At 43.8% G+C, this 27,195-nt stretch overlaps 3 protein-coding genes across 4 annotated transcripts in view; 2 read left to right on the top strand and 1 right to left on the bottom strand.

Annotated features, from left to right (window-relative positions):
- The window catches only part of LOC100116958 (paired box protein Pax-6), a 128,476-nt gene that overhangs the window by 29,793 nt on the left and 71,488 nt on the right, over positions 1 to 27,195 (top strand). The window lies entirely within an intron of this gene.
- On the bottom strand, positions 5,334 to 6,496 carry LOC116416662. The gene is made up of 3 exons (XM_031925771.1): positions 6,491 to 6,496; positions 5,578 to 5,745; positions 5,334 to 5,510 (listed from the first exon to the last, which is right to left on the bottom strand). The coding sequence occupies exons 1-3, from the start codon at positions 6,494 to 6,496 to the stop codon at positions 5,334 to 5,336; spliced, it is 351 nt and encodes a 116-aa protein (XP_031781631.1).
- On the top strand, positions 6,594 to 7,991 carry LOC100116919 (general odorant-binding protein 56a). The gene is made up of 6 exons (XM_001601240.6): positions 6,594 to 6,746; positions 6,935 to 7,013; positions 7,104 to 7,130; positions 7,210 to 7,298; positions 7,391 to 7,496; positions 7,579 to 7,991. Exons 1-6 carry the CDS (start codon positions 6,612 to 6,614, stop codon positions 7,656 to 7,658), a joined length of 516 nt encoding a protein of 171 aa, XP_001601290.2. The 5' UTR covers positions 6,594 to 6,611; the 3' UTR covers positions 7,659 to 7,991.

Below are 27,195 nucleotides of genomic sequence, written 5' to 3'. Positions count from 1 at the left end.
AATTCAAGTAGCGAAGGTCAGCCTATGGAGAAGCTTTCCGCGTCGGGTCATGCGCCGACGAGCCATCCCCGAGTGTTTAAGATCCTTCGATAAGGGAGGACACGTGCTGACGGGATGTATTAACGCTCGCCCCCCCCCCCCTCTCTTTCTACAGCCTCCCGCAGTCGATTCTTTTCTCTCTCGCGAGCGCTTTGGATATATTGCCTTTTAAAGGACTTTAAGAGCCTCCTTATCGAGAGAGAGAGAGAGAGAGAGAGAGAGAGAGAGAGAGAGAGAGAGAGAGAGAGAGAGAGAGAGAGAGAGAGAGAGAGAGAGAGAGAGACTGGGGCTGAAAGGGCTCGTCGCGCGCGCGCTGAATTTGTTCTTCCCTCGACTTTGGCTGACGTTCCGTGTCTTATCGAGCTTTTACATCTGGGATTTAGTGCGAAGATGGTTCGAGGCTTAAAACTAATTTCTTTTTGTTCGTCGCGACGCTTCTTTTTTTGGTGTGAAAATGCTCCGTAACGCTTCATTCGATTCGCATCGATATAGAGCATACGAGTGTTTGCGAGAGTAAAAATAGATACGCTTTCAAATAACTCATCGAGTTAGGTACACACACCAAGCAGCGATGTGTCTTCCTTAGAAAAATATTCTTTATCTAGTCGATCATCGACTCGAACCTACAGAGAAAAATCTATTAATAGCTCGTGTCATTTCTACTTCGCATGATTTCGTTTGCTCGAACGATGCGTTGTATAAACAAAACGCACTTGTTCAAACAAAGCCAATAGGCGAAAACAAGTGTCGCGCAGGAAGATTCTCACGCCGAGCCGAACTTCATCCGCAAAGAATCTCTAAGCGAGAAGTCGCCCTATAGCACCATGGTGCAGCCGAGGCTATTACACGCAATAAATCTCCTTTGAACTTTTGTTTAAATCGATCGCCGCAGCAGCTCTCGCCCCTATTACACGGGAAAATCATATCACGCAAAAGGCAGCGCCGTGGCATATTGCCTACACCGCTTCGAGATAGGCCGGACGATAGCACAGGCGTATATAATACACGTCGCCCCGTTTCATACATGTATAGCGAGTCCCGCGTTTTGTGTGCAGAAACGGGGGTAGAACCGTATATATAGGCGTAGCTCTGTGCGAGGTAGAACCGTACAGCAGTGTGATACCGATGCGGACCGATAACGCGAGTTCGGCCTCTCTATAACGGCTTTTTGGGGGTAGTTGCTTTTGGAACTTTCTCGTGGGAAGGCACTGTGGGGTGGCTTTTAACGAAATGGTCTATATTGGACCCGACAATTTTTACCAAGATGATGACTTGTGTAACAAGAAGGACATCAGATTAATTTTCAATAATGCACATTTTAGGCTTGAACTTCGTCGCACTCAACAAACATATAATTGCACGATTACTATAGTTACGAGTCTGTTTTGAAACTGTTAAGTTCAATAATGCGAATATGTATATACATATAGTCTGGCATACATTTGTTTCGCGTTGCAGTTCTGCGCTAAACGCTGCTAATGGCAGGCGCTAACCCAGCATGGAATGCCTTCGGGGTAATTGTAGTTTCTATAGGGTCTTTTAGCCGAACATCGCTGTACTACCTTTGAAGCCGGTTCAAATACCAACTATTAGCAAATATTCAATTAACTCCGCAAATTAAATAACGAGTCGCGTGCAAGTGTGACGATTTGGCAAAATTATTTATATAAGTTAGCTAATGCAGATTTTTCCCTTGAAAAATTTACAAATTTGCGAATCGCAATTTTTAACAGCTTCTATAAAATAGTTGACAAGAGCCTGAATCACTTGATCCAAACGTCTCGATCGCAATCCCATACTGTCAGTGCTGACGGATCGTTAGCGCCCCACCAAAGGTGCAGACCATTAAGAGTCCGCCTGCAGCGCGCTTCGTCGTACCAGGTGTTTCTCCAAATTATTATGCCTGATTAAGAAAATTCCCATGACGTTGCAAACTGCGCTTTCTGCGATATTTTCTCTTAAATCAGCGACATCACATCCGAATGCTAGATTCATCCCACTTGATTGCGTTTGCTTCCGAGAAACGAAGAATCTCAACGATCGACGGCTAATTCGAAAATTCCCACACATACACTGAGAGAAATTTATAGTAAATTTTACTATACTGGATAGGAAATTTTAATAAAAGGTTTGGTAATCCACTCACAGACTGATAGTCTAGTAATTTTTACTAAACTGTATAGTAAATTTTATAAAACTATAAATTTTACTATACTGAGTAGTAATTTTTACCCTGACTAAATTAAATATAAAAATGCACATAGTGGAAAAATTATTTTCAATTATTATATGGTTCTAAATTTTTATGGTTATGGAAGGTTACTCTTCTAACGCACTTCATTCAGAGAACATTATCGATTCACTCGCCGCAGTTGATTTTTAGAGACATTAAACTAACCTAGATAAATTTTCTACAACTAAACGCTTAATTATTATACATATTCGCAATTCGCAGTACATATGCTTATACGCTCGCAATTGTTACAACAGGGTTGCTAAACGGACTTATATACTAACTGAGCTAACTTCTTACCGCTTGCGGGTTTTATTTCCCGTGCACCCCCTAGCGGCAGCACACAAAACAGCCATGTTTGCTAAACGCGCATGTGCATAACGCGTCAATACGCATCAGTTCCGATTTTCAGATGAAAAGTACTATACGTTCTATTAAAAATTACTATACTGTCAGGTAAAAATTCATACATTGGTGATTTTCACTATAGTTTCTGTTAATTTTTCCTATTGAGTATGGTAAATTTTATATGGAAGTTTAGTAAAAATTGATATAAATCTAGTAAAAAGGTCAGTTTTGTCAATCTGTGACGAGATTACCAAACTTTCCAGTAAATTATCATGAACATATAGTAAAATTTACGCACTATTTCTCTCAGTGTAACACTCCATTATTTACCATCAACGCCATTGTTTACACCATCCCGTCTCTCTTTATTAAATCAAACTCCCAGACTATATACGAACCAGAGAGCTCGAGAGAAAAAAAAGCAGCGCAGCAAAACCAGTCCATCGAGGAAACAACGAGCGATGACTTTCCAGTCAAGTGACCACGCTACAAAGTCAAAAGCAAAGTCTTGGCCGATTCCTTCATCGACTGTAGCGCGCACAAAGGCCAAAACAAAGTCAAACAGCGCGAAAAAAACCCTTCCCATAAGCCTGCAACAATAAACCCTCTTGCAAAGAAAGCGAAAGGTGATTATCCCCCGAAATTGACTTTATCTCGCGAGGCGCACGCAAGGTGCGCGAGGGCTCTACATATATACACACACACACACACACACACACACACAGGCCTCGTCGATACGCGCGTATAACAACGTATATCCACACACGTGTTACGCCCTCCGGGCATTGTCTCGTCCCTCTCTTATTTCCCGCTGTAGTATGAGAACGCTTGACTTCTCGAAGCCGGCGCGGCTGCTGATTGTAGGGTGAATTTCTCCGGAGTTTGCGGGCATTGTCGGCCGATAAATGACGGGGGGAGGCGCTGCGGCCGTGCACGCGCACACCTTGTTCCTCTTTCGCCTCCCTCCTTTGCTCTCTCTCGGCGCGCGTGTAATAATGAATCGCTGCTGCTGCTGCATCCCTGAGAAGATTTCAAATTACATACTCGGTTCTGCACGAGCCGCAGGGGGGCAGCGCGCGAATTTCGCCCAAGACACCCCCCGCCACGCTTCGTCGTTTTGTTCGGACCGGCTATAACCCCTCGCGCGCGTGTGTGTGTGTGTATGTGTGTGCGCGCGCAACTATGTATCCGAGGACTATTTTGCCGCCTTCTTTGACCGCTTGGCGCCTTTAATTCCGCTTGACTTGCCGATCTTATCGACACGGCCACCCAATCCTGGGTAAAACTCAGATATCGGCGGCTCGAGCTCGTTCGCTGCCGCGCGTCAGTAGGACTGTACGGGCTTTGGTGTGCACGGAAAAATTGGGCGCAAGAATGCGCGAGAGCGAGAGGAATATTCGCCAGGTTCGTTTATTAAGTGTAACGAGAGAGCCCGAGAGAGAGAGAGAGAGAGAGAGAGAGAGAGCCTCGGGGACGACTTCGTTGAATGGAATTGTTTTGGCTCTTGTTCACGTGCACACATTACGTACGACGCAGGCTAATAGCGAACGCTTCGTTAAAGAGAGACTTTTTGCACGAGCGATTGTTGGATTCAATGATCGCAACGATGCGAAAACGGTTTTGTGCACGACGACTGATGATTAGCCTCAGTGGTGTGCGGCTGCGGTGTATCGGGTGCGAGTTTGGATAGACTATTACAGAGGGAATCGATCGTTTCGACTAACGATGAGTTAGGCTGATTGAGTTTGTCCCGGTTTGAGAGCGTGTAATGTGATCGTGAAAATTTGTAAAATTTCAGTGATTTTAAAATGAATGGTGTTTCGTATACTTTGTTGCTGATAGCCAGGCAACATTGTATACAGATGTAAAAATAACAAATTGAGCTATAATTTGAACACGAGGAAAAATGCTTGAAAAAATGAAATTGCGTAACCTTAATGACTTCCCGCTGACAGTAAATGACGTTATGAGTGCTGTATACTGTAGAGCGCATTATACTTTAAAGGCTAATATTTTGAGGAACAAGCAGTCGTTTGGAAATTCCGGAACAGATTTGAAGGGCATTGTTACGTTTCCCGAGCACTTCTTTTAAGTGTATTGTTTTAACATCTACTACGACAAATAGTACCTTTAGGAAAACACAATAATTCAACAATTTTACAGAATTGAAATTTTGAAGAATGCTTGTTGAAAATGTTGCATTATTTTTAGTTTATTCTGCAATAGTACAATGTTCAAAGGCCAAAGGCCAAGTATGGGCTTCTCGACCTCGTGTAAAGTTGGCAATTCTAAAAACGTCCATTCATACACTTGGTGCACAATATAATATTGAGGTGTCAGTATATAAATTTAGAAAACACGTACTCAATAATAAGTTATAGAGATTTAATTTCTTAAAAGAACTACGGAGTTATACTGTTCGAGGAAAATACGGAATGGAAATATAATGAAAAGGTTTATTTTACATGTGACCAAGCAGTTTTTTAGTGCAATGAAGAAATGATTCATTACATTTGAATGATATTTTATTCCTCAGCAGCAGCATTTTATATCGTTACATAATGTATCTAGAATTACAAACACAAATAGCTATTAAGGATTTTATTAAAAGTATTAAAATAATTTCAACTTCGACATATCTAGCGTGGCGCACTGTACAGCGTGAAAAACAGTCTCACATTCATTAGCTTCCTCTAAAACACCGAAAAAGATATTACAAATTTTCAATCTTCTCTAACATTACTGTATCATTAATATTCATAACAACTGCCTTACTTTTTTGGGAGCATTTTTCGATTGTCTTGATCATAGCATCTCTTACATCATCTTTAATTTCATCGGGTAAATCTTCGATTGCTTTTGCAACGTTGATTGGTCCATCATCCTTTAACTGGAACCACAATAAAATCAAGGTTTAAAATTAGTCGATAACATTTGTATTAACTTAATAAGCTCACCATTTCTTTTTCTTTAAAAACACAAGCTGCAAAGCATTTGAGTTTTTCGTCTGCATCTTTCAATTCATTTTTCATAGTAGCGTATACAGTCTCAAGAGTAATACCAATGTCTTTAGAGCATTTTTCTGCCGCTTCTTTGTCTTGTAGATGAAGCTGTATCTCCCCAGCCTGTTTACAAAAAAATTATGATATACGTTTATTACACTTGTTTTGCATGTCAGCGGATACATGACATGTACACTAACATTTATGCATTTTCTATACTAATTGAGCAGGTTTGAAATAACGACATTTTGGTTGTTGAGTAAGTAACTTTCAACGAGCAATAATGAAATATAACATTGACGGTTAAACAAATTAAGTCCTAGTAAACATTTTACCATTTTCGTTGGCGAACATACTGATCGCACGGGGTCGTTTCTACTCAAAATAAAGAATTAAACAAATCAAAAAACTATTCAATAAACCTTTGATAATTACATATTCAATTATGTGTAATAGGTATACATGCTTACATTTTAAGTTAATTCCCCAACAGATAGTGAAAATAACTAGCAGGGAGATTTCTTCTCCAGATATCATGAAAACTATTTATTTTGAGACATAAACACGTGCATAAAATTGCCTCGCAAACCTATTAGTTATACTAACTATTAATCTAAAATTTATATTAAAATCATTTATATATGATTGCTTATATTTTTTGCTTTCTATATATTCATATACACTTGTATCATTTTGTGCAGTATATGTATTGACGATTAGAATCAGTTGTCAAACTTTCATAGCATGTGTATCATTAGATTTATGTTATTTTTATAATTTCGGGCCAAGTATATAATCAATCCGAAATTTGACAAAAGCCACGATGATAAAGCACTATATAAAAACTGGATTCATTTTTTATAATTACCTTCATTTCGTTTGAATGCAATAATGATAGCCTTACGCGATTCCCCACTACTTTATGTTCCATCGACATTATATGAAACTTGAATCTTTCTGAAGTATATAAAGGCTGCGGCATCCGACGAATGAATTGTGTTTATACTGTAGTTGAAGAAATAGCTTTGCTTGGTTTTCAATATTCATTTTTTCATACAACAATCATGAAGGTAGCCATAGTGGCTTGTGTTTTGACAATCTGCAGCATTTTTGCGGGAAGCAAGGTAAGTTTCATGAATTTCTTGTAATCAATTTAATTGTTTAAACAAATCAACGTTGCTAGTAGATTTAAAATTTATTTGTTAATGAAAATTCTTATAAAGTCTATTCAATTATTATACTCAAAAAAAAGAAAAAGCGTCAAGTGTCATATTATTTTCAAAGTTTTGAATTTTAATTTAATTCATCTTAGGCGGACTTGACGGAAGACCAAAGGAAAATTCTCCAACCTTTAAAAGACGAATGTTTCCAAGAAACTGGACTTGATGCAGGTAATCAGAATGAATTTCAAACTCCTGTGCATTAATCTTCACCTATGTGAACATAAGAATACAGTTTTAAATAAATTTTGCATGTTTCAGTTACGTTGGAGAAATTTAAGAAGGAAGGTAAAGAATATTGAGAATACTAATTAATATACATACGTTCCAAAGACGTTTTCATCATTAAAATACAAATGTTTTTTAGCTTTGCAAAAGTTCAAGACGACTGGAGAAGTTAGTAATGATGAAAAAGTAAATTGTTTTTCGGCTTGCATGTTCAAGAAAATTGGATTCGTAAGTTTGATTTCAAATATTATTTTGCTACGAACAATATAGTACATTATTTATTTTCATGAATTGTTTCTTTTATTTATAATTTATTCCAGATGTCCGAGGAAGGTAAATTTGAAGAAGATACAGTTCGTGCTTTGATGTCTGAAAATTTCCCTCCAGAGACCTTAGATAAAGCTATCGAAAACTGCAAAAATGAAGGTAAAAATAGGTCCATTTACATAAAATTCTGTTACGTATAAATTATTTCACTGAGGGAGAACAAAATTTTCTTTTATTTCAGTCGGAAAGGACCACTGTGAAACTGCGGCGAAACTCATAGTCTGCTTCATGAATAACAAAGCTGGAATGGAGAACGTATAAGCGTGTTTATAAGTGATTCACCGAACACACGGATCTATTGGTACGAATAATAATACTCAAAAACAAATAGTGATTATTACGCGTGTAATAATATATCTAAACGTTAATGTGTATAATAACGTAAATAATCTAAAAATAATGATTTTATGCGAGGTGCGCAACTTTGAGTGTCTTTTTCTACTCGTAAATATTACTGTATGTTTCCACGTAATCCAGTCGTTGTCAACAACCAATGCTTCGTTACAAAAACTTGTCACGTTACGTAAACCGTCTGTATGTACATGTACACTATACTCTTCGAATAAAAGCAAACAATCTGTAGCTAACGAACAATCCACGTCAAAACTTCATTTCTCATCAAAATTCCATCTTGCATCTCCAAAAAAAAAATATTTAATATCTCAACTGTGACAACAAGTTAGCCCGCTGAACGAATTATAATATTTCGTCGCGCTATAACCCTCTTGTCTCTCTAAAGCAACAACTCTTTCTCCCACATCTATTTCCACATTATGCCTCGTTGTCCCTTGCTCGTCTTTTTTCACGCGTGCACGGTAAACATATCATTATGATCGCATCCCTCATGCGCTTCTGCGCATGCACATTTTTTTCCGACTCCCGTGCAATGCCGGCTATCGTTTCAAAGGCTTTGGCGACGACGAGCCCATCAATGCGGACGCGCGCGCTTGCGTTTACAGTGCGACAAGTGCGCAAACACGCGAATGCAATAGCTGTCCGTCGTCGTTCCTCTCTCTCTCTCTCTCTCTCTCTCTCTCTCTCTCTCTCTCTCTCTCTCTCTCTCTCTCTCGCTCTTGCTTTCTCTGTAGCTAACGTTTCGCGAATTACGCGCACACACGTCGGGAATCAGTGATGCGCGCTAAAAACGCTTAAAATGCTTATGTCGCGCTTACCCACGCTACGCTGCACGTACAACGCTAAAATACCATGTACAAACATTCTTTTTTTCCTCTCTCTCTGTCCGGGTGTACCTCGTTTTTCGTCTGCTCATTGCGATCCTCTCGAAGTTCTAATGCGCTGATCCTTTTCCTCGCGGGCTCTGGGCGGCTTTTTTCGATGTAAAACGCGTATTATAATTACGCATGTGCGCGAGGCTCAGGTTGAAGCACGAAAAGTGCGAGCGCTTTCAGCGGGTAGGCATGAAGAATTCGTTTCGCTTAAAAATTCATAATGTGTTAAGGTCCAAACGAAAACAGTGGCTTTTCATATTTTGAGCGAATAATCAAAACTATAACCGCGAATAGCTCTTATAATGACGTAGCCTGTAAAGATCGGAATGACGAGATAATCACTTCAGCGCGTATGGAGCGAGTGTTGCAGCAAAGTGAGAGAAAAAAGAAGACGCGAAAAACGAAGAGGAAGAGGGACGAGTAGGGGAAGCTGGCAAGTAGTCGCCACATCGACGGCACTTGGCGGTCGCCTTTCATGTCTCGTGTGCGCGTGCTTAATTGTCAAGCATTCAGCTCCGAACTGCTTGCAGTATATCCTGCGGCAAGAAGTGAAGCCGGAATAAGGAAGAGGAGAATGAGAAGAAGGTGTGGAAAGAAGGGTTAAGTCATTAAATTATTCCGGGAGCTGCGCACTGTGTGTTGTTCTTTCCTTTTGGATATCCCTCGCGGCGTCGGTACACTGCATATGTTGACGCTTTTAAGCAGAATAATCTGCTGACACTAATGGTTATTAGTTTACTGTACGTGCGCGACTCGTGTTTGAAAAGTGAGCGTGACGCGTTTCTTCACCTCGTAATGCGCAATTCCGTGTTTCATTACGTACAACGTGGGACCATCGATTGTAAAGCTTATCGGGGCCGAACGTCATAGCTCTTCTTAAATTACCATATAGATGTTCTGCGATCGTAGAGAACACAGCCTGTTCCAAGAACAACACCCGATGCTGCATACACAGCCAAAAGTGACGCCAGTCGAAATGACCCGCCATCGCTTTTCCCCAAAACAAAGTCAAACCTCTCCACAGACGCGCAGTGTATGAAACAGCTGCAGAGAATGAGCGTTGAAACGAGGTGAGCTGCGTGCACCGAGAAGAGGCTGCCGCCGCCGACGACGACGAGCGACTCACTGACTCCGCAACGATCCTTCAGAGCGCAATGAACGCGAAGCGTGTCGGCAAACACGGAGCCACTCGCCGGGAAAGAAGTCGCCCCGCGGGGTGTGTATTTCTCTCTCTCTCTCTCTCTCTCTCTCTCTCTCTCTCTCTCTCTCTCTCTCTCTCTCTCTCGCACATGTACGTTCGACCGATTCCGAAGTGCGTCAGTGCCAGAATTCGATTTTTTTCCATTATACGCGCGGTATACGGAAAAAGGACCGGATCTCCCTGCGGCCACGTACTGACACACGGCTCTGCGTTTCCATCTCTGACGTGTGTTTCATTTTGCTTTGTTGCTGCTGTTGCTTTTTCCGAGGTTTCAATCAGTAGCTCTCGCTTTGTCGGGTAGACCGAGCGAAAGGTAATTTTTAGAGGGACTTTCCAATCGCGATGCCGGGTTATAGTTTTGCCTCGCTCCCGCGAATAATTATTCGAGCGGCTCTCGCTTCGCGAAATTGAACGTTTTCCTCGCTGCGAGGGGAGAGCCGATTCGATTTAACGCGATTCGTTTGTTTATCAATCAATTTACTGGCAAATTCGCGACGGGCTTGCCCGGAAAATCGGTTTACGTGGAATAATTGATTTCGTAATAGAGCTTTCTGTAAATTGCTGCGGTATAATAGCTTTTTTCTTTTCAAGGGATTGAAAAATCTAATTAGTAGTGCAACTCAACCGCGAGCGACGATTAACATAAATCGAATCAGCGAAAAGTAGGAAGTATGTATGCGATGGATTTCAAAATCTCCCGCAGCATCGATTATTCGTCATCGCGTCGTTGACCCCCGTCTGATGTCAAGACCTCGACGCACGCGTCAGCCGTCAGCGCGCTGTGAGAAAAAATAACTACCCCGCGTAATTCCCTCTCATTAAAGCAAACCCCGAGAAGAAAACACGCGTATACACATGGGGCCGAAACCAAGGGTCAAGGCTCACGCAGCCATCCACAGGAGCACAATGCGCGTCATTTGGAAGAGGGGATGATGTGTGGCACAGACTGCTGCACACACATCCACATCGTCGGCGCAATACGAGAAACGCGTGAAGGAAATGGAAAAAAGGAGAGAGAGAGAGAGAGAGAAAGAGAGAGAGGCTGCAAAGCAACGGCAAAGGAAAGCTCTCTCACTGCAACAGCCAGCAGCAGCAGCAGCATTTGGCTGTTGTACAGCAGCGAGAGAGCGGTTGCTGGCTCTCGGCTCAGCGGGTCGCCGCGGACGCCTCGGCGGACACATTGACGGCGCCCGCTCGACTTGATAATCGCCTCGGCATTCACGTACACTTTTCATTGGATTGCGATTGAGCATTAAAGACGAGCGGGAGACTGTATCGAGGGCATTAGCGCGTATTAGCATTAGGAGGCATCATCTCGAGTGTAAACACTGCGTGGCGCGGATTTTTCGAATCGCGCGCGCGCTCGCTCACCCCGCGGGACGTCCTTTTTTCTCGCTCTCTATGTACCTGTGCCATTAAAAATAATAAAGCTTCGACGTTTTCGGCCACAGATGTAACGTACGGTGATTTCTTTCCTCTTCCGCGAATCCTTTCAGATTGACCGTTCGTGGATCGATGCGCACGCGGAGCGTATGTGTGTACGTACTTATGGGCACGATGAGCGACCGGTATAGCGCAAACTTTTTTTGCCAGTTTGAGCGTGTGCATAGAGGGACGGAAAGTGGTATGATGCAGGAGCGTGTGTTTCGGAAGGACGTCGAGTGCCTCCGGCGGGCGCGTGGGGCTAATTTGGGACGGGATCGCCTGACAGCGATGTATGTATATGGTACACAGGATTTAGATGTGACCGGCAGAGGAAGTTGCGCGTAATCTGTGATCCGAGGCGTGGGCAAATCGGGTTAGTGGATCGGGTGTTTTTGTTTTGGTCGATGAGAGAGAAAAAAACTCGTTTTAATGTTACGCTTTCGAGTGCACTTTCTGAGTTGCTTCGTATGGTTCGTCATGTACTTAATTTGATAGCGAGTATTCAAATTCGAAAACGAAAAGTTGCCGCTGAAGCCAAACGCGGCATGGTACAGGTGTTGAATATGACGCAAGTCGCGCGATGATAAGTCTCTACAATGACAATTATAGATGATAGCAAAACCAGCGAGTCTGTCACTTCAATTTTTTGCGCGATTTCTCATAGACTATAGTTTAATCCAGTGTGGATTCGAAGAAAGTGATTGCCGATCGCCGGAATAGATAATAAGATCATCTACTGAATTTGTCACGTACAAAATGAGGATCGAGTATAAACTAGTTGCTGGAAGAAGCTCAGTAAACTCTCTTTCATCGCTCAGTGAAGTATTTCAGCCATAATGATCGCCATCCATAGCTAATTATAAGCAGAAACGATTCTTTTCACTCGTTCATTTTAACACATTAACGTACGTACACTCGGTAATTCTATTCATCCGCTGTTGTTCTTAGGAGGTCAGAAGTTCACTGAGCTATACGTATTTGACGTGTAGCTGCGATGAATCCGTTGTCTGGAGAATGCCAATGCCAGACGCGAGGGCTAGATCGGGATCCCTCTTATCCAATCTAAGATGTCGTCCGGGAGAAATCAGCACACTCACGTGCAGAAGCCTCCGAATGTTCATCACCTGATTCCGTTGCCATTGACACATTTCTCCCGCTGATGCATCCTCGCAAAAATAACACGATAAACCTCGAAGTTATCGTTACTCGACGCAACAACATATACGTTATATACAATCAACCAGCTCGTACAAATCTCATCAGCGGCGCGTTTTCAAAACATACACACACACGGTATAATCATCCGAGCCATTGTCAAAACCTCAACCCCGCCTTCCTTTCGAAACAAAGCTCGGAGCATCACAAGGACATCGCAGCACAGCCAAAAGTACCACATGCGCGCGCGAGCAGCTAAGCGAAGAACGGAAAAGAGAGAGAGAGAGCCGAACGAGCGCAAGTTACTCGAGGCGTTAAATCCTCGGAGGGAGCGGATCGGCAGCCGAAATCCAGGCCGAGTCCAGCCGAGCGAGACGTCCGTGAAATTAGCGACGACAAGCGTGCGCGCGACAAGCCGAGCCTTTTAAGTATCGGCTAATCGCGGCTGCGCGTCGAGTAATCGTCCGTGAAGGCTTGTTCGGAAATTCCGACGCTGTGTGTTGCACTGCTTCGATGGCTTTTCTGGAGGTTTGTATCTTAGAAACATGGCCGTGTTTTCTTCCGAGGTATTCGAAGACTCGCGACGACGAGCGAGGACAGTTGCGGAAGTAAGATGCTTTGCTGATGTGTGTGCGATGCTGGGAGAGGAATGTTTGTGGGATTAGAATATGGAGTTCAGGTATACTGATGGATTGAGTAACGACGTACGAATAGTTAGTTCTGAGCATTTGTTATCGACATCGAGAGCGATAACGAACAACCATATTAAACGAACACCAGTATTAATAGAATGATCATTATGACTTCTTTTTTCAGAGTTTAACTTTGAAAATAGACGAAAAAAGCCATATTACAAAAGTTCAAGGTACTAACTTTGTAAAACGAGTAAAATATAAAGAGCATGTCAGACATTGAGCACTGCATACTCTATACTCATTACAAAAAATCGAGACACATCAGCAAAGGACACATAGGTGTGCATCATATGCTTCCCTCTATACATGTATACGTGTATAGTCTATAGAGAAGAGAAGAGACGCGTCTGACAGGCCAACGACGAGGAGAGCGACACGTGGGAGAGCTGCTGAGCGTAATCGTGTCAGATCAGCGAGGCGCGACGGACCTCGCTTATCGCGAAGGGAGAGACTCGTCCACGTGCCCTTCCGACCACTGTGTATCTCTCGAGTGTACACACTGTCTAGGCTATATGCAGGGAAACAACGTGAGTTGAGTCATTGCGGAGAATTTTTTTTTTTCACTCGCGACGACGGTGATTTACCTGTGGGATGAGATTAGATTAGATTCCTCTCCTCTGTACGTGTCTATCTGAATGAGGGATAATTATTGGCAACGAACGTCATGGAGAGCGACGACTCGAGGCACGCTCTCAGGGTATAAATACGCGGGATGCTTTTAATTATAATATCGCAGTTTATTGACTGCTGCGCCTACCTCACGTCATCGCATATACACAGTATTATCCGAGTTTATAGCACAGCTTTTTACTCCCCTATTTTCTAAAAAATAATTCCAACAGCACACCAGCCGCAATAAGAGAACTCGAATTCGAACTCACTAAATACCAAGTACGATTTCCTCGCAGCCTGGCTATCGCTTTGTCTCCATCTCTCTTCCTCCTCTCTCTCAGTCTTTCCCAGTCTACTGCACGAGCTGTCCGCTCATCCGCGCGCGTTCGCCAGTTCAAGGTGGCTGCGCTCATTAACGGCGACGAGCCCTTCCGATACACCCTCGACGTCGTCGTCGTCGCTTCTCCCCTTGTCATCGTGCAACAGACACGAGAGGCGCGCGATAATTATTGTTCCGATGAGGAGCTGCGCTGGATGTGCCGAGAGAATTTCGACTGCGTTGTACCTATCGAGAGATTGTACGATGTGCTCGATTCTCGAACTCTGGCGCGCGGGTGTGATTCTGAGGAGGTATAACGGCATGTGGTACGCAGTGATTTTTTTATTTTTGGTTAAACATCGTTAACGATCGGTGATGTATAACATACGATATCTGCGGGTTTGGTTTTAAATTGACATAGAGTCAATTAGCATAACAGAAGCGAAAGTCTTGGCGCGTGTTATTGTACTTTCGCCGAGATACTCTATACTGACGCGAATTACTTCTAGCTACGGATCCATTATGTTTCGCGCGCAATAATGATTTACTCGATATGACCTATTAAATTCTTCTACATGGGATGACATCGCCTGATACGAAAAGTAATAATGACACATATGTGCTCGTGTGTTTGCTCGTCTATTACCATTTGCGTCGCCATATTTTACCTCTTCTCTCTGTTTTACTGCACACAGAGATAGATTATCATGGAAGTTGAAAAATTTTAGAATTATAAGTGTGGATAATTATATACAGCACTAATAAGGTTCATAGGTGTCGAAGGAGTTAAATCTGGATGCAGAGTTGGGATAAAGACGAGAGGCAGTGATTCAGCTTAGATGGAGGTCTCGTTCCGTCGGAACCGTTGTCTTGATTAGTGCACGGTTGAAGAATCGACACCCTGCAGCGAGAGAGAGAGAGAGAGAGAGAGAGAGAGAGAGAGAGAGAGAGAGAGAGAGAGAGGGAGAGAGAGAGGGGGGCTAGTCGTGCGGGGATTAGTCGTCCATGACATGCGGAACACGTGCACTTAAACGTTCGCTAATTGCTCGCCTGAAACCCCGTGTGTATACTGAAAATTACTCGGTTATTTTTTAATATTGAGGAAAATTTTCCGTTTAACTGATACGAGTTTTTAACAATTATCTATAAAGTTCTAGCAACGAAATTATACGAAAAAAATGGCTCGACGTTACTTAATCGCTTATCGCCGAATCATCAATTTTTCGCAACCCCTCACGAGCGTATAGAAAAAGTGCGAAATACATCCAGCCCGACGAGGTATCGCACCTCTTCCCATACATACACACACGCGTACAGTCTCTCCCGAAGACGAATGGCTAGTCTCGCTCGGTAGCTGGAAAGCAGAAGCGGATGCGAAATCCGGATAAGCAGATATTAGTTGCTCGGAGAGAGAGAGAGAGAGAGAGAGAGAGAGAGAGAGAGAGAGAGAGAGAGAGAGAGAGAGAGAGAGAAAGAGAGACTCCAGCTCCGCGACGACAACAGCCACCTCCAAGGGCTTGGCTTCGCGGCTTCTCGTCCTTACATACCCACACCAAAGCGACTTCCTACTATACATCTATACAGAGAGAGAGAGAGAGAGAGAGAGAGAGAGAGAGCGGGAAGAAGGGGTATACGCGCTCGCCTTATCTCGACTCTGCAAGACTGGCTCGGGTAATGCCAGCCAGAAGTGAGAGAAGGGGGGCTGAGAAAGCCCGTGAAATATCGTTAAACCACTCGCTCCTTCCTCGAGGAGGAGAGTAAGTATATAGGAACTTAGTTCTCGCGCTGCTTCAGGAGCTTTTAAATGCGTGTCCGCGGGGGCGTGGATTAACTGTTTTTCGGAGATTAATGCTGCGCCGCTGAGGAGGCTGCGCGCAAAGATGATCGAGTGTTTCGTGCGTGTATGGCTCTGGGATTTTACGAGGATCATCTGGTTGCGCTGGTACCGCCGGGGTGAAATTCTTGTCGGTGGAGAAAAAATTCCCTGTGTAATGGGATAAGAGTTATATTTATGCATATTGTTGACGTCGATTACATGCGAATATTTTCGAATCAGAATTTATGAAGCTTATCCGCTGTGTTAATTTCAATTTGTGCATATGAGCATAGGGATCGTGATACATCATAAGAGGAAATAGTTTCAGACTGGCCCTTCTTGAGCGTCGATGATACTTAAGTCACGCATAAACGTTTTCCCCTCTTCTTACTCCAAATTTGCAAGCCCATCAGTGCTAAAACCACCTTTTCTTATATACATATAAACAGATAAAAAGCATCGTCGAAAAATAGTCGTCTCGCGAGAGCTAGCAAGATGAAAAGCAAAATTTCATCGTCTCGCTAAAGTGTATAAGCGAAGCATAACATATGTGCAAATCCAGAAAAAACCGGACACTTGGGAGTCTGAGTGAACAAAATTGAAATTTGAGGGCACACCTCCCAGACCAACTTTTTTGGGTTCTTTAGGCCCGAAAAACCTTGGGTTCCCGCGATTACGAAATACTTATTGTTTTGCCGGGCACTTTAAATTCTCTTATGGGAATTTAAGATGGGGAAAATAAACAAAAATTAGCAATGGTTCAACTTTACCCACTCAGTGTCTGAAGGCGCAATCCAAAAATATGTATTATTAGGATCGAAGTAAACTGAAAAAAAACACAGTCGTTTCTGCTGTAAAGTCCGGTAGTTTTAACCGTTCTGCCACCGTAACGACTTTTCAGTAAGAACAACGGTGTGCCACTGATAGTTTTGGCGAGTCGCGACTCGTAAAATTGGTCGCTTACGCGGGAGACCAGCAAAAACGACCGAACTGATTCTTTAAAACTGCTGAACTCTACGGTAATCTTGGCGAGTCTTCGTACAATGACGGATAACTGGTGCGAGTTCAGTTAAAATGGCTGTTTTTTTTTCAGTGTATTAGAAGAGAGCTTCGATTTGAGGGCTGATGGTGAGTTAGAAACAATTGCCTAGGAAAAAAGTTGTCTAGGCTTGAAAATAGCGAAACAAACAAAATTATATTTTAAAACAAAATTAGAAGAAAAGAGCTTTAATTTGAGGGCTAGATGGTTAAAATTGACCGCTCGGATCAAAAGTTATAAGGATTTTAAAAATGGGGAAAATTGCTGATTTTCGTAAAAAATCCAAGTTTTTATGATATTTCGCTATTTTCAAGCCTAGACAACTTTTTTCCTAGGCAATTATTTCTAACTCACCAGTCCTCAAATTGAAGCTCTCTTCTAATACTTCGATCCTAGTAATACATATTTTTGGATTGCGCCTTCAGACACTGAGTGGGTAAAGTTGAATCGTGGCTAATTTTCGTTTATTTTTCCCATGTTAAATTCCCATAAGAGAATTTAAAGTGCCCGGCAAAAAAATAAGTATTTCGTAATCGCGGGAACCCAAGGTTTTTCGGGTTCTGGGTAGCCTAAAGAACCCAAAAAAGTTGGTCTAGGAGGTGTGCCCTCAAATTTCAATTTCGTTCACTCAGACCCCCAAAAGTGTCCGGTTTTTTCTGAATTTGCACATATACTCACGTTAAGCGAGCGTTCTTGCGTAAGAACAAGTCGCCGGCTTCAGAGCTCCTGCTCTCAGTCTCCGCATTGTTAGGTGCGAGAAAACGAAGAGCCTCGTAACAGCAGCAGCAACAGCAGCGCAACTGCCTCCGCCCTCGCATAATGCATGCAGTATCTAAATTTAGGAGAAAGCGAGCGAAAAGTCGCATAATCTCGTTTCCGTATTATATACATACATATACACACAGAGGCATCGCGCAGTCCAGAGGCGAAAACGAACGGTCTCGCTTCATTATGCGCGAGCAAGTGTACGCTTCGTTTGCCGCCTCGGAAGGATCGAAGCGCGAGGGAGTGCGAGGGCGAAAGAGAGAAGGGTGCGCGAGTCTTGAATTAATACAATCAGCAACGGCCTCTCTCTCTCTCTCTCTCTCTCTCTCTCTCTCTCTCTCTCTCTCTCGCTCTCCTCCACGTGCGCCACATCAGAAGCTGACGCTCCCGAGATATAATGCAAGCTTCCGCTTGTCATCGAAAATTACGCGGCCGTCTCTAAGTCAAGCTGTATACGCGACACCTTCGCGAGATCATATTTTACTCTGTCTCTCTCGCTCTTAAACGCTTGTCTTTGTCTTTGCTGCGCTCGTTAGGTCCTATAATACTCTGCTTTCTCGCAGAACGCGCGCTACGATGTTTCCCTCTGCGCCGTGGCGTAATGAAGATGAGCGTAGTTGTGTACACTCTGCCTTTGTCGGAGGGTGAGAGATTCTTCGTTGTTCCTGTTGCTGCAACAGGAGAGAGAGAGAGAGAGAGAGAGAGAGAGAGAGCGAGAGCTAATTTTCTCCTCACTGAATTTTCGTATTTCTCTGCCCTGCTCGCGATGCTCTGTTTGCTTTTGGCGCGATGCTGGAAGGGTTGTTGTTCATGACGATGAAGGATTTTTGCTGCTGTTGCTGTCTTGTCTCGAGATTTCCTTTTGTTGTGACGCAATTAGTTGGCTTGATGTTGTTAAAAATAATGCTATCTTTCCTTACAGTATAGTAGTTCTAGGGATTCGCAATATTGAATTAAAAAAAAAAGGTGGTGTAGGCGTCAAACGAGAATTTTTCAATCCACTTATGCTCTTCGTGGAAAAAAATGAGGTTCGCGTTCCTCGAGCTATACACCCGCACAGCATTCATTCGTCGTAGCGAGGAATCGAAGAAAAAGAGAGCGCGCGACGAGGTGCTTTTATTAAAATCAGTGCCGATTCGAGGCGTGGCAAATGGAAAATATGCGCGCGCGCGCTCGCTCGTTCCGAGGATTTTGCGGCTGAAAAAGCTTGCCCGTGCCGTTTACACGGCTGATGGGAGGAGGAGGAGGAGAAGCTCGATGGCACACGAGGCGTTGGTGGGAGGACCAGAGAGAGAGAGAGAGAGAGAGAGAGAGAGAGAGAGAGAGAGAGAGAGAGAGAGAATGATAGAGAAAAAAGGCGGGGGTGAGAACCGATAACGAAGAGAGACTCGTCGGCGTCGCGGTTGCGCTGCTGGCTTGATTTGTTTGAAATTTGTGTATACCTGCCATGTTACCTGGTATGATGCGTTTGAAGTAAAAATTATTTAAATGAGATCTCTCTTATCAACGTCCCGAATGAGTATCACAACGCCCGCTAAAGGAAAAAAAATAGAAAAAAAAGCCACGCAATTTACGACCCCCGCGCGCGCACAGTTGGCTCGTCGTCGTCGGCTCGTGTGCCGCGATAAAAAATTGAAAAACCCGTCCGAGTAAAAGTCTCTCGGAGCACAGCAAACTCCCATACATACATCACGTCTGCGGCGCAGCTTCTCTTCTACCACGCACACACACATACACACATTCACAGTGTATGTACCGGTAACGACGCGCGACTGCGTTGCCGTGTGGGAGCTCGATAAGCGGCGTTCGACAGGACCATCGACGAGCTAGTCTCGATCGACTCTTTCTCCATTTACTTTACGGGGCTGCTTATCGTTGCCGGCCCATAAACGCAACGCGCTGCCGTATAGCTATCGCTCGTCGCACACACAGGTGTGTATGCGTGTGTGTTTGTGTATGTGCCGTCAGCGGGTTTATGTATCTCGCGCGGACTTAAGGGCGCCGTTAAGAGGTCGAGTGGCCGAATTACGCGTGGCTGTCGTTAAAAGTGCATTTTTTCTTACGACTTTTTTATCCGCGTGTAAAGAGCCGCGGCGGTACTCGCCCGCTGCAGAAGGCTTTCTTCTTTCCTCGCGAGCGCGAGATTATGACGTTGCGAGCCGTGCGCGGGTTTAATCGAGTTCGAACTTGCGTGTACACATCGACTTGGAGGACGTTAATTTTTCTCGTTTGATAATTCAACGCGAACGAAATATATATAAGTATATACTCGTAATTCGAAAGGAGCGAAAATGGAAATTCATAACCCGCAAACTGTCGCGACCCCTCGGCTTAATAAATTCCAACTTTCACGAGCGTTATATAGCTCGATGCTGCTGTGTATAGATATACAACAATGCAAAGAAGAAGAAGAAGAAGGAGCGCCGGAGAAATAAAAGCGCGGAAAATAAGGAAAATAAATAGACGCGCCAGGGGGGAGAAATCAGAGACACCCTCGCTTATGACGTTCCGAAATAAGTATATGGCGGTGGCGCGGCAACGGGGATGTGGCCCGCCGCGTTCGCAAAAACGACAAAGCACGTGGTTATCGCCCTCGTTTTTCCCTCCGCCGTGGTCGCAGCGGCTGTCTTCTTCGATTCTCGCTCTATCGTTATTTCGTGACTGCTACCTCTCATTTTTTTCCTTTGTTGCGTATTTCACAGTCGCTTTTTCTACGCAAACTTCTCGGAGATCTCGCCTGCCCTGCGCGATACCCTCACTACTTGGTCTGCAACAACCAGCTCCGCATATACACATCGCTATACGTACATCGCGTCAAACCACGCTCGGCCCATCCATATCGCGGCAACAACAACTCTCCCTTATCACATCCCTCCCTCTTTCTCATTTTCCAGCACATCCCCATAGATCTTGGAAAATTTCGGTATATACGTGTACACACACAGAGCGGAGCGAGTATTAGAGTCGCAGTGTGTTCGGGAGGGTTGGCAGCAGCAGCGGTGGCGGCGGGCGGGGGTGAGCTCCCCCACCTCAGCCTTTAAAGCTGATTGGATGCAGAGTTATCTCGCGGCGCGCGTTACTTCCGGATGATTGGTCGCCTGCGGTCGTCATGACTACCTGGCTCTCGCTCGCCGCAGCCACCCACGTGGCGACACCAGCGCTGTATACAGAGTGTACAGCGCGCGCGACGTCCGAGTTGCGCGCCTGCATGGCCCGATAACGCGACGTTGCTGCGCTGATAGATGTACCGACTGGTGTGCGGGGGTGGCGCGTCGCGCCTTATTCTGGATGTGCTTTCACGCTACATGTGCTGCCCCGCTGCTGTTGCGAGAGCGAGGGGTGGGCGTTAAGAATTTTTTTTCTTTCTTTCTTTTTTTTCTTGACCCGTCGAGGGTGGGATCATTGCGCGGATTGGAGGGTAAGAGACTCGACGAGTTTGAAGCGCTTTGTTATTCATATATCGCGCGGACTATTTCTGTTAAAGAGGCAAGCGACGATGTCGTCGTGTGTGTCAATAAACGCCTCCAAATTAATCGTCAATCCCGCGTATTTTATTTTCTTGCATGAGCGACGTACAAACCATTAAGCTCGCTGACGTCAATGACGGATGAAGTGTGTACCTTGTTCGATCATTAATTTCTGGTTTTTTGAAATAATCAAGCAATTTCCCTCCGCGCAAACAGTAATATCGCTGTTTGCTGTCTGGTAATGGACGTCATTACATAATAAAAAATTTAATTCGCTTTGTCAAACGTGAGCGAAAATAACATCCATCATGCTCCTTCTGTCACAAAAGTCGTATCAGAAAACGCTAAAAAATCATCAGATTTTTGTCAGATGATGGAGTACATATTTTTTTACACTTCGAACCAACGTCATGTGTAATGAATTAGCCATAATGCATCAATTACGAAGAACGAACGTTTCAAAACACTCTCGAAAAACCACGAGCAAACCTCCCTCTACCAGGATGTGCGCTCGAAATACCCTTCCCAAAACGCTTATATTATACATAACACGCGTGCGAGTATAACGGCGCACGTCGCGGATGGTGGCAAAGTGTATAAGGAAGAAAGATGGTCCGAAAGAGAAAGAGCGAGAGAGAGAGGAAGGATTTCGCTTCCTCTTTTCGTTCCCCTTTTCGCCTTTTTTATTAGATTTAGCGGTTCGATGCGCAGCTTCCGCGATTATATTGAAAGCGATGGCGATTAACGGATGGCTTCGCTCCCCCGGCTCTATCTGTCTCTCGTGTTTGAATGCCGGCTGTGTGATTGTTTTAATTAAAAATTTTGCGTTTTTAATGAAGTTTCCCACGCCTTTACTCCTCGGAACTTCTTACTCCCAGTCTTTCGTGACGAAAAGGATTCTCTTTTCTCGATTTTCATCCAATAATCGAATTTATTTCTTCGGGCGAATTATTCTCGCGATTTTATTTGTTTTATCAGAGTTTTTAGTTTATTTCGCAACTGTAAGTGCATACGCTTCATTTTATGTACGAGTCTCTTATGGTAATACTTCATACCTGTTGGTCGTGTCGTTTGCATAGACGCATGCGAGACTGTTTCGACAATATACCCTCATCAATGACGATACAATAAATCTTCGAAACGGTAGCACTTAGTTTCAAGCGCAGAAAAACAATCGTGTTCAAGCAGCGTATAAGAGAGGATGAGCTCCGAAGAATTGATAATCGTATTCGTTGATTTATACTGCTCGCGAACATCTTAGCCCGATTAATGATCCGTGAGCTTTACTGCAGCTACTCTTTCTTTCTAGATAATGTGAGTGTATGTACGTATAAGATAGACTTTTGCAAGTGGGTAGATGCATCGCTATTTTAACAGAGAGGTTGGAAAGTGCCTATCTGTTCTTATTTGCAGGAGATCGTAGAGAGTAATAGTTCGATACGACTATACAGTATCGTATACTTTTCACAATCAATGTACAGCACTCAAATAAATATGACAACTGCAAAAATGATAAATAGTTCTGTTATTTTTAAAAATGGTGTTTAAAACAATGCTATTATAACTTATAATTCACTACCAAATGAGCTTAAGGAATTAGATATAATAAAACTACATAAAAAGTAGAATTAAGTTTTGGATTAAAACCAAAAATTAGTTTTCCAAATAGTTATCAATTTGTTAAATTTGTTAAATTTTAAGAAAAGAAAATGTAAATAGTATTGTTGAAAGGATCTGATAACGTAATTATCTTTAGTTTTTAAGTACTAGTTTTAAGTTTTTTGTTACATACCCAGCTTGTACACAGGTAACTTAGTTTACCTCTACAAGGCTTGCTATAGTATGCGTACTATTAATGTATACTATGTAAGCTATTATCTTGGTTTAATAAATAAAATAAATAAATAAAACAAAATACGTTATTTATTTAACAAATGTTTTCTTCTTGAGTATTTGGTGGTTCACCGATATAAATAAATTATAGTATTTTTACTAAAATGCGAATGAAACAACTCATTCATTCCATCATAAACCAGGAATAATTTCAATCCTGTATTCAGTATCCTCAGCTCCAGGCTCTACCCAATGTCCAGTCCGACCCAAGTCGAGAAAATTTGCATCGATTTGCCACGCACTGTCTCCCGATGTCCATCCCATAAAGTCACCCTACTTCCCCCTCTCCCCTTCGGTATACGCGCACTATCAACTCTCGAAGCTTCCCTCCTCGTTTTTCTTCTCTCTTATCTCACGCACACAACGTCGCGACTCTACTCGTTCGAGAAAACAGTGTACACCGTAGAGCGCGAATCGAGCGTGGAAAATGACGCTACGAGCTATCCGCGTTATAAATCTCTCTCTCTCTCTCTCTCTCTCTGTCTGTCTCTCTCTCTCTCTCTCTCTCTCTCTCTCTCTCTCTCTCTCTCTCTCTCTCTCTCTCTCTCTCTCTCTCTCTCTCTCTCTCTCTCTCTCTCTCTCTCTCTCTGCTGTATACACGTATACAGGAAAGGTCCGGTGGGCGTGACTGTAGCACGTCGACTCTTTCCCCGTGTACGAGGTACTATACGATGGAGACGTCAACTTTTTGTCGTCGTATACATATTATGCTCGGTGGCGATTCGTCGCGGACCGCTGCTACCGCTGAGTACACCCAAAGGGGGGCGACTGAGAGAGAGAGAGAGAGAGAGAGAGAGAGAGAGAGAACGACTTCATACGAGCCCTTGCACGCTTATATATAGTTTCAAGCTATGATGGGAAAGGGAACAAGAGATCAGGGCTGTTCTGCTTGTTACACGCTTTTTGGGTGTCCTGCACGATTTTTCTCCGTTATGGCTTGCTGCTGCCGAGATTTGTTGATGAGATTGATCGCACGAAATTATAAGGGGATTGATGGATTCGCAGTGTCTTCTAGAGATTTGGTGGACATCACATCTAGTCATACTGCATGTATTGAAATTTCTGATGACGTTTATGGAACAATCTATGTAAAATTTGGCTCCAACTATTCTCACGTATATAACACTTTCAACATTCAACCTCGACACACAACTATATAAACTGCAGAACGATAATCCCACTCATTAGCGCAGAGAATCCCCGAGAACCGGAAAAAATAAAACCCATTTCATACTCAGCAATCAATATTCCTCTCGTATATACACAGCTAATAGTCCACACCTCTCGGCTGCACACACAGTTGCCGTCGGCACACACATCAGAGCGAGCGATAATTTATTTCATTGTAAGCGACATACTCGTCGCGCTCACGAGAATTTGGTCACGCTTCTGCAGGGCTCTCTCTCTCTCTCTCTCTCTCTCTCTCTCTCTCTCTCTCTCTCGTGAAGTGCCGATTCACGCTCTACTGATCGATGGCTCCATGTGCGTGCGACTCGGACACGCTTAATTTTCCGATGATAGATCGCGATGTTTTCCCATCAGAGAGTTGGCGCGCGTGCGATGGAGCTGATGCAGCCGCCGTCGGCTCGTGTCGGGATTTTGCTTGTGTTTTGTGCGCGGGTGGATCGACTTTTCGATGGATGATCGATGAATTTTTCAAATTTATGGTCAAGATTGAGCTGCATGCTGTCTTATTGTTGTGCTGGAAACTACCTTGTGATTGAATGTATTTGAATGGATGCGGTGTACGCGTGTCGCCTTAATGATGTGATGAATGGTCGATCGTGTTTTGCTAAGTAAGTTATTGTCTCCTATAATTTCATCGTAGGAGATTTGTTTTAATATCGAACTTCTGTATAACATATACGATACACTAACAAGCAACAAAGCATCTCTCCGCACACTCTTTCCCGCACAAAAAGTTGCACCCAAAAGCGACAAAGAAATCGCGCACAAAGCAAACCTCCTCACCGCGATCAAAACACTCTCTTCTCTCGATGAATCTCTAATCCCATCGCACGCAGCGCATCAGGCGTTAATACCCCACACCTCGAGTGGAATAATATCCCGTCGTCGCGCACAGTAGCTCCGAATCCGTCGCACCAAACCCGCGCACATGTACAACCGCAACGAGAAAAAAGCAGCGGTACTGCACATAATGCCCTCAAGTGGGAGTTAAGGTGCAAAAAGGGAGTCGCAGCTCTTATACCCACGTATACAGGCGGCTATTGTGCATAGCTCCTCGTGTCACGCCGTCTATGCGGCAGGAAGAAAAATCTCTCTCTCTCTCTCTCTCTCTCTCTCTCTCTCTCTCTCTCTCTCTCTCTCTCTCGGCCTTAATAAGGCTATATGCGCCGCGGCGGGATTATACCCTTGCGCTATAGCTCTCGATTTTTAATCCCCCCGCGCGCGTTTACCCTCTCGACGCGACTTGCAGTTCGAGTATAGCTCGGGTACTATAGACGTACGTACGTCGATTCCTTTATTCCGCGACTCGCAGTGGGCGTCATTGTTGCGCGCTACTCGAACGTCGCCGGGAAATTCGACCAGGGGTCATGGGAAAATTCGTTGCGACTTTTCTTTCCTCTCTTGCGTCGCGCGTGAAGGTGTGCCTTTATTATAACGGTTCCTTCGCTCCGATATATATATATATATATATATATATATATATATATATATATATATATATATATATATATATATATATATACTGCGGTATTATGTCGCCCGGACCTTCTTTTACGCTATTATACGCGCGCGACGAGCTTGTAAATCATTGGCTTTTTTCCGTGAAGGTCCTCGAGAATTCGGTGGGTGTATAATGCGCTGAGGTGACTGCCGTGAAATATGGCGGTTATTAGGGCTATTATGGGAGGATCTTTATGTTTATTACGTGTGCTCTAGGTGTGTGTATATTTTTTTTCGGAGGAACTGCGCGGAATAATGGGGATCAGAATCTTTGTGGAAGTGCGATTTGTAGGTGTCGAATTGGATTTTTTGACTTTCAATGCCCTCGATGATTCCCGTATATAAGGATGTATTAAGTTTTATTTCCTCCAGTTTCACCTTCGGTGAAAAATATGAATACCAATGAAATTTGAAATCAGAAAAAAAGAAAATTTTATAAAATGTTGTAATACGTACAAGTGAGAAGCATACGCCGTATCAAACTCCCATCATCAATCGCCTGCACCTGCTCCAAAAAAAAAGGACCTTCATCCGAGGCAAACACCATGATCAACACAGAACACACACGCTGAAATCAAGAAGTATCCGCGCATAAAAAATCACTCGATGTCTTCACGTCGACATAATATCTAGGTTATTGCGCAGATCTCTCGAGCCACTCGCTTCACGGTGGTCCATTTCCCAGCGGTCGTCATCTGCCGGCATACGCCAGCGTAGGAGAGAAGCAACTCCTTGCACCCACACACACCCATACACCTTTACTTACACAGCCCCGTATAAGATGTCACTCTATACTCCTCGCCGGCGCGCGATTCGGTCGCGCATCTCATTTACGTTCTCCCATCGAGACATCCTATACTCTCCCAGGACGCTCCGGGAATTTTTTCCTCAGCGCGCCGCTGCTGCAGCACGGCGAACGAGTGCATTATTTGCTGGAGCTGGGCTAAATGCGTCGAAGGACACACTTTACGGCTTTTCGCGGGTGGGTTTTATGTTACGCGCCCGATCGACTCGCTCTCGAGGTTGGATGTATGCATACTCCCTCGCCATAAGTTTGTTTACGGGAATATAGAGCGTGCGGATTTTTTGGGCGAATTTTTCGATGAGAGCCGGTCGAGCGTTTTATTTTTTACAGATCGTCTCTTCCGCCTTTCTGTGGCTTCGCGGCGCGTCGTCAATCGGTGCTTTGCTGCTCGCGATGCGAGAATTGAAAGTATCAGGCTGATGTCGGTGAAGATTCGCCGGAGACTTTCGTGCTGGATTTTTCTGCATCCACCGAAAAAATTAGATTTTATTTGGTGTGATGGGAAAATCCGCACCAGTCTAAAACTGTTAAGTTTCATGACTAAGACTAACTATAGAGTTTTAAACTCTTATACGACTAATTCTGTACGCTAGCAATCGCTAGCGCGGCAGATCTTTTGTGAGATACCATTTTTCATACAGATTGTGCTTCTAATAGTTCAGCAGCATTCAAAATAAGAAAAATTTTAA

Source organism: Nasonia vitripennis (genome assembly GCF_009193385.2).
Source record: "Nasonia vitripennis strain AsymCx chromosome 3 unlocalized genomic scaffold, Nvit_psr_1.1 chr3_random0004, whole genome shotgun sequence".
Classification (NCBI taxonomy): domain Eukaryota; kingdom Metazoa; phylum Arthropoda; class Insecta; order Hymenoptera; family Pteromalidae; genus Nasonia; species Nasonia vitripennis.
Note: the sequence above shows the minus strand (reverse complement) of the source record. Positions and strands in the feature narration are given on the sequence as shown.